This window comes from Crocuta crocuta, unplaced genomic scaffold, assembly GCF_008692635.1.
Source record: "Crocuta crocuta isolate KB4526 unplaced genomic scaffold, BGI_CrCroc_1.0 scaffold7, whole genome shotgun sequence".
Lineage (NCBI taxonomy): Eukaryota > Metazoa > Chordata > Mammalia > Carnivora > Hyaenidae > Crocuta > Crocuta crocuta.
Window position 1 is genome coordinate 11,395,700 of NW_027531904.1, and position 7,379 is coordinate 11,403,078.

The following is a 7,379-nucleotide window of genomic DNA, read 5'->3' on the forward strand; positions in this document are numbered from 1 at the left end:
CAGGTGGGGGGAGGGGGGGAGGGGGGGCTCCCGCTGTGCCCATCTCTGCAGGCAGCCTCTGCTCACACGAGCTCAGGCTCTTGGAGCCCCAGCCTCTCTGCCCCGCCCCGTCCGCACACTGGAGGGGGCGCAGCCCTGCTCCCCCAGAGTCAACACGTGGCCTGTTCCTCCCGCGCCTCCACCGTGGGGCCCGAGGAGGGGGCCGCCTCGCGCCTGCCGCCGCCTGTCCGGGCCCCAGCTGCCGCCGTCTCCCCAGGGCGGGGGTGACTGACCGGCCTGGGTGCATTTCTCCGCCTCGCCTGTCTCGGCAGTGGTGTCTGAACGGGGAGTGCGTCCCCGTCGGCTTCCGGCCTGAGGCTGTGGACGGCGGCTGGTCCGGCTGGAGCGCCTGGTCCACGTGCTCGCGGAGCTGCGGTGTGGGTGTGCAGAGGGCCGAGCGGCAGTGCACGCAGCCTGTGTGAGTGCGGCCGGGGGCGCCCAGGGCGGGGGCCGGGGTCCTGAGCTGAGTGAGACCGCAGGGGCCTGGCCCTGTCCCAGCCTCCTGCTCTCCAAACGTCGCCATGGAGGCTGTGCCCAGAGCACCGAGGGCCACCTTGGCTCACCCCTAGGGGGTCCTGGAGGCCAGCAGAGTCCCCACCGCTGACCCCACTGCAGAGAGGGGAACACCAAGGCCCAGCAGGGCAGTAACTGGCCAGAGGGAGGCAGGAGAGGGCAGGGCTTAAGAGCTTAGAACCTGGACCATAGATCGGGCTCAAGTCTGTCCACCCCTCCTCTGGGCCTCAGTTTCTGGGGAAACCGTACTCTGGGGTGACCACAGGGCTCTTACTGGCATCTGAGGCCCATGTGGGTCTGAGACGACTCTGGGGACGGCTGGTCGGCACGCAGGGATGCTGTGCGTCCTGGGGCTGGTGACCCCATCCCTCCGGGCCTCGGTTTCCCCTCCTGACATCAGGTGATCTGAAGATTCAGGCGAGGCCGAGCCAGCGGGAGCGCAGACTGAGGGGCTGGCCCAGCGGGTGCGGGATGTGGAGCCAGCCCCGTCCAGGGCCCCGGCCCAGGCGCTGCGAGCTCACTCGGCCCCACCCGGCTCTCCCCGCAGGCCCAAGTACAAGGGCAGGTACTGTGTGGGCGAGAGGAAGCGCTTCCGTCTGTGCAACCTGCAGGCCTGCCCCCCCGGCCGCCCCTCCTTCCGCCACGTCCAGTGCAGCCACTTTGACGCCATGCTCTACAAGGGCCAGCTGCACACCTGGGTGCCCGTGCTCAACGATGGTGAGTCCTGCCCCCGAGGGGAGGCGCCCCACCCCTGCCCGGCCGCGCGGTCCCAGGACCTCCAGCCTGCCCCTGACACGGGGTGCGACCCCCGCCCTGGCCGTGCCTCACGGCTCCCCCCTCGGGCCCCCAGCCAACCCCTGTGAGCTGCACTGCCGGCCCTCCAACGAGTACTTTGCTGAGAAGCTCAGGGACGCCGTGATCGACGGCACTCCCTGCTACCAGGGCCAGCCCGGCCACGACCTCTGCATCAACGGCATCTGCAAGGTGTGCCTGACCGGAGGGGCGTCTCCCGCGCTGGCTCCCCCGGGGTCCCTCCCCGGGCTGGCCCCCGTCAGCAAAGACCGCCCCTGGCCCCCCAGGCCCTGGAGCCCCTCACAGGCGGGCCTCACACCCCCAGCTCCTGCACTGGGGCCCTCCCCCCTCCTCCCTGCCCGCTGACAGAGCCTCTGAAGCTCGGCCTGCAGCTGCACAGCCCCCGCGGGGAGACCAGAACCCAGGTCAGCCTCCTGCTGGCCGAAGGGCCCCAGGCAGTGGTATCCTCGGTGATAGAAAGTGGCCAATCCGGCATCCCTGTCGCCGGGTCCGGTGAGGTCACTGCAGGGACACGCAGGGCTCCAAACAGCACGGGGCTCTTCCCCGCCCGTGTCGCAGCCGCTGTCCCCTACTCTAGCCGGCTCCCGTCCACACTGGGGGCCCCTGGGGGTCAGTGCCCCAGCGGCTGTAGGTCTTTGTGGGAGTCCCCTCTCGTGCCTCGTCCCTCTCAGCAGGGCGTCACGGCATGTGGGGACCCCTCTGTGTCACACTGGGGGGCCGGGGAGGCCTGTGGCCGGGCAGGCACTAGGGCGTACCTCCCGCGTGTTCCAGAACGTGGGCTGTGACTTCGAGATCGACTCGGGTGCCGTCGAGGACCGCTGTGGCGTGTGCCACGGCAACGGCTCCACCTGCCACACCGTGAGCGCGACCTTCGAGGAGTCTGAGGGCCTGGGTACGCAGGGTGGGGGGCGCTAACTTGGCGGCCCTTCCTGGTCTCCCTGAGGCCCTGCCCTGGCCCCCGGGGCGCACACCCAGGCGGGAGACCTGAGGCAGGGAGACCATGCACCTCTCAGGCGTCAGGCCCCTTGGCCCAGACGCAGGGACGTGTCCTCAGGGGGTCCTGCTGACCCGGGGACCCTGGGTTGGCTGATGAGGCTTATGGGCGGCGCCAGCCCTTTCAGAGACTGCTGCCTTCTTGTGAGGCTTCAGATAGTGCCACCCCTCACCTCCGGTGTGAGTGCCAACTGTGTGCCGGGTGAGGGGGTGTGGAGGTGAGGGGCTCACAGTGTCACAGGTGAGCGAGGCTGTGGTCGGAGCAGTGGCAGGAGGCCCAGCAGGCTGTGAGGAAGGAGGTCCTGACCCCGAGAGGTCAGGGGAGACTTCCTGGAGGAGGGGGCAATTTAGCTGGTGGATGAAAGACGCCAGCGAGATGGGAGAGGCGTGGCACACAGGAAAGAGCCGGGTCTGTCAGAGCCCCACGGGGCCTCTCGGTGGGGGGACCTGTAAGGGGCAGGGCCCCCAGCACGGGCCCGGGATGCTCTGACCGCAGAGCCCCATCCGTGCCCCAGCAGAACCCCCCCAGCGAGTTACTTCATCTGTCGGCCTCCGTTTCCTCGTCTGTCAGGCAGGGGTGACAGCCCGTGTCCCCGGGCGAGGCTCAGAGTCGGTGAAGGAACAGGAACAGGCTGGGTGGCAGCGTGGAGGGTGTCCCGGGGGAGGCCCAGCCTTGTGACACGGACGCCGCCTGGGTCTCCCGGAGACGGGGGGGCGGCGTGGGTCACAGGGTTTGAGGAGCCCTTCTGAGGTTAGGTGACCTGGGACACACGGAAGTCTGCCTCCCGGGGGGCTCGGGACCCTGGCTGGCGGTGGGGCCTCATCGTCTGCAGGCTGCGCCGAGCGGGAAGGGGGGTGAGGGAGGGGACAGCGAGCCCTCTGAGCCTCCGCACCCCCCGGCCAACAGGGTATGTGGACGTGGGGCTGATCCCGGCCGGCGCCCGCGAGATCCACATCGAGGAGGTGGCCGAGGCCGCCAACTTCCTGGCCCTGCGGAGCGAGGACCCGCACAAGTACTTCCTCAACGGGGGCTGGACCATCCAGTGGGGCGGCGACTACCCGGTGGCGGGCACCACCTTCACGTACGCGCGCACAGGCAACTGGGAGAACCTCACNCCGTCTCCAGAACGGCCCCACAGTGTAGCCCCAGATCCCAGAGGTGGCTGGGGCTGGATCCTATCCGATGGTCGCTCTGGGCAGGTGGTGGATGCCTTGCACTCACGGGGCCCCTGGGTGGGTGGCGGGGACTCCGGGCGGGTGGCGGGGAACCCCTCGTGCTCACAGTGCCCCTGCCCACCCGCCTCAGCTGCTCTTCCAGGAAAACAACCCCGGGGTGCGCTACGAGTACACCATCCACAGGGAGGCGGACGGCCATGGCCACGGCCACGGCCAGGCGCCCGAGTTCTCCTGGAGCTATGGGCCCTGGAGCAAGTGCACCGTCACCTGTGGCGCAGGTGAGGAGAGGGTGGGCGTGGTGCCCGGCTTCAGCCTCCAGCTCGCTGCTTGCCGCGGGCGCCCGGGCGAGAGGCCGGCACAGGACCCGCCCCGTGCAGAGCGCCCTGCGTCCCAGCTGCTGGCACTCTGTCCCCAGAGACGTGCCGGCTGCCTCTCCCGCTCTCGCTGCCCAGCCGGGCGCTCGCCCCATACCTGCACCCCACCCCCCCAGTCCCACCTGGGTCCTTCCCTCCTCCACCTCCTTCCTGGGAGGCCCAGAGCCTCCCCTTCTGGCCACGGCCCCGGGGGGGCTTCCCCAGGGAGGACGGAGAGGAGGAGGGAGGGTAGGGAGGAGCGTGACCCCACCCCGGCTCTGAGCCTCTGGGCCCAGGGGCCCGTTCCCCACACGGCAGTCATTTCTTCCAACTGTACGAGGCGTGTGATGGCGTCGCTGACTCCCCGCCCCGTGGCCCCGTGGCCCCCACTGCTCCCCGTGTGCAGGGGTCTCCGTGTCAGAAGTCTGGGACAGACAGCTGAACGTTCCTCTTTTGTATTTTTTTATTTGGAGAGACAGCACGAGCTGGGGAGGGTGGGGGGGGCGGGGGAGAGCCCCAAGCAGGCTCCGCAGTGTCAGCCCAGAGCCTGATTCGGGGCTCAAACCCATGAACCGTGAGATCACAACCTGACCTCGTCAGAAATTGGGTACTCAATCGACGGAGCCACCCAGGCGCCCCTCAAACGTTCCTCAAAACGCTTGTGCGACGATAAAGGGAAAACCCGCGGACAGAAACCAGGCAGAAATGTTCAAAAGCTGTTAACGGTGTCCTGCCCCCGATAAGCATCTTTACGTCCACAGGGGTGAAAGCAGACGTGTTAGACAAACGGGCCCCTGGGGCGTGGCCTCAGCCAGCAGCTGCCTCCCCGGCGTGTGGGGGGATGTGTGGCTCCAGGCACTGGGGTCCTGGCCGGTGGCGGCTGGAGCACAGCGCACGAGGGCGGGTGGCCCGGGGTGCCCTTAGGGACCCCGGACCTTTCTCCACATCTGCGCGTCCCCCTCACGTGTGTCAAGGTGGTCCCTCCCCCTTCCTGGGGTCCAGGCAGGAAGAAGGAAAGGGTGAGGGGTGACCCCCAGGGGAGGGGCTTGTGTTCTTTCCTCCCTGGAAGGACTCTGCCCAGAGCTCCCTTGCACCCGGGGACTCCCGTGGGGGGGGGGTGTCCTCGGCAGGCCCGCACAGAGACCAGAATTCCATCAGGGGAGGGGGAGCGGACGGGGGACAGAAGGCTCGGGCCGAGGGAGGCAGGGGTGAAGCAGAGCCCGCTGGAGGGTCCTGCCACCGGACACGGCGTGGGTTCTGTGTCGAGGGGAGCAGCACAGTCGTGCAAAGCCCCAGAGGCCGGCGGTGGCTGGGGCAGAGCGGTGACAAAGGCAGTGTGGGGCTCCGGGGCTGGAGAGGGGTGTCCGCTCGGGGGTCTGGGGGCTTCCTCTCCGCCTTTTCTGTGCGCTGACCCTGCTGGGAGGCGAGGCTGGGTTCGCACGGCCACGGCCGCGTGCTCCCCTCACGTGCCGGTTTCGGGACGGTGGTCATTGTTCCTCCCGTTCACAGATGAAGATACTGAGGTTCAGAGAGGCCGGGTGAGCTGCCCAAGGCCTCGCAGCTAGGAAGCCAAGGGGCTGGCTCAACCCCACAAACCTCCGTGCTCTGGGCCCCGTCTAGGGACGGAAGGGAAGGCTGGGAGGCCAGCGACGAGGGTCATGAGGCCTTGTTCTGGGAGGTTCTAGAGCGGGTGTCGGGGGGAGGGCTCTAGCAGGGGTGTCTGGGAGGGGGTCTAGCGGAGCAGGTATGGCCTCGTCCCTGGTGCGGGGCCGCCGGGCCCAGGCTGAGTCCGCGCGTCCCCCCAGGTATGCAGAGGCAGACCGTGCACTGTACTGAACGCCAGGTGGGGCCCGTGGATGAGAGACACTGCGACCCCCTGGGCCGGCCGGATGACCGCCAGCGGCCCTGCAGCGAGGAGCCCTGCCCTGCCCGGTGCGCCCGCCCTGACCGCCGCCCCCTGCAGGCTCCCGGCCCCGCGACTGACCCCACGTCCCAGGGCCCCGGGGGGAGCAGAGGGAGTGGCCGTCCCCACCCCACCCCGGGCCAGCCCAGGACNCCGCCTGCCTGCCTGCACCTCCCCCGGCCCCCTGCCGAGAGCCCCTGCAACCGCGAGGTGCCCTGTCCCGCCACCTGGGCCGTGGGGAACTGGTCTCAGGTGAGTGTCGGGACGGGGCCCCGGCCTGGCCCCGCCGTCGGTCTTCAGGGAGCCCTCGCCGCCAGGCGCCACGGGCGGAGGCCCCAAGGCCTCAGGGACCGCGACGCCCCAGTGAGCCACCCCCGCACGCCACGGTCTCCAGCTGGCTGAGGCCTCTGGCTCTGACCCTGGCCGGCAGGCAGGGCGCCCCCGGGCCCCTGCCTCCCTGGCCTGAGCCCCTCTCCACGGCCCCCTCCCCAGTGCTCGGCTACGTGCGGGGACGGCGTTCAGCACCGGAGGGTCCTCTGTGCCAACGACACGGGCGTCCCCTGTGATGAGGCCCAGCGGCCGGCCAGCGGGGCACCCTGCTCCCTGCCGCCCTGTCCGCGGGCCCTGGACGTGTTGGGCCCCGAGGGCTCGGGCAGCGGCTCCTCCTCCAGCCACGAGCTGCTCAATGAGATCGACTTCATGGCCCCGCACCCGGCCCTGCGCCCCGCGCCCCCCGTGCCGGGCGGCACGGGCAACGCCATCGAGGAGGACCCGGAGCCAGGCCCGCCGGGGCCTGTGTTCGTTGACGATTTCTATTACGACTACAATTTCATTAACTTCCACGAGGACCTCTCCTATGGGCCCCTGGGGGACCCCGCCCCAGGCCTGGCAGGTGCCGGAGGCTGGACGCCCCCACCCCTGAGCAGCCCTGCTGAGCCCCCCGCAGGCACCCCCCTGCCGGCCTCAGAGCCTCCTGGGGCTGAAAAGGAGGGGCCGCTGGGAGATGGGCTCCCTGCCCCTTGGCCCGGCCAGCCTGGCCTCTCCCCGCCCCCACCCTCGGAGCAGACCCCTGAGCACCCCCTGGTCAACTCCTTGCCCGAGGAAGACATCCCCGCTGAGGCCCCAGACTTGGGCCCCCCCGGCTCGCCCTGGCCCCCCACTTCAGCCGGGGGCACGGAAACACCAGCTGCTCCTGGGAGCCGAAACGGGCTCCTGGGAGGGGAAGATGGCCAGAGCTGGACGCCCCCTCCGCGGTGGGAGAGGACCAACGAGCTCGAGGAGGAGGAGGAGGGGGAGGGGGAGGGGGGTGCCGCCCCCCCCCAGGGGCCCCGCCCCACCTCCCCCCCCTTGTCCTCCTCGGGCCCCAGCCGCTCCTCCCCGAGTCCCGACGCAGGATCGCTGTGGACGGCGGGGGCTGGGGCCCCGGGGCCTGTGGACCGCGCACTGGGGCCCAGCACCGGGGGGGCTCCTGCGCCCCCTCCCCCGCCGAGCGCTCTGCCAGGGACCCGGGGTGGGGACGGCACCCTGGAGCCTGGGCCTCCTGCCCCTCGGACCCCGGAAGCACCAGGAGCCTTCCTCCCCACAGTGCC

The 7,379-nt window shown here is 70.3% G+C and overlaps 2 protein-coding genes across 2 annotated transcripts in view; both read left to right on the top strand.

Annotated features, from left to right (window-relative positions):
• The window catches only part of IDH3A (isocitrate dehydrogenase (NAD(+)) 3 catalytic subunit alpha), a 207,535-nt gene that overhangs the window by 80,063 nt on the left and 120,093 nt on the right, over window positions 1-7,379 (top strand). The window lies entirely within an intron of this gene.
• The window catches only part of ADAMTS7 (ADAM metallopeptidase with thrombospondin type 1 motif 7), a 27,056-nt gene that overhangs the window by 15,882 nt on the left and 3,795 nt on the right, over window positions 1-7,379 (top strand). The window contains 8 exon segments of the mRNA XM_077774250.1: window positions 203-457; window positions 1,100-1,269; window positions 1,403-1,536; window positions 2,137-2,257; window positions 3,266-3,476; window positions 3,643-3,812; window positions 5,693-6,042; window positions 6,283-7,379. The exon segment at window positions 6,283-7,379 is cut by the window's right edge and continues 82 nt beyond it. Of these exon segments, the coding sequence (XP_077630376.1) occupies window positions 203-457; window positions 1,100-1,269; window positions 1,403-1,536; window positions 2,137-2,257; window positions 3,266-3,476; window positions 3,643-3,812; window positions 5,693-6,042; window positions 6,283-7,379 (2,508 nt within the window).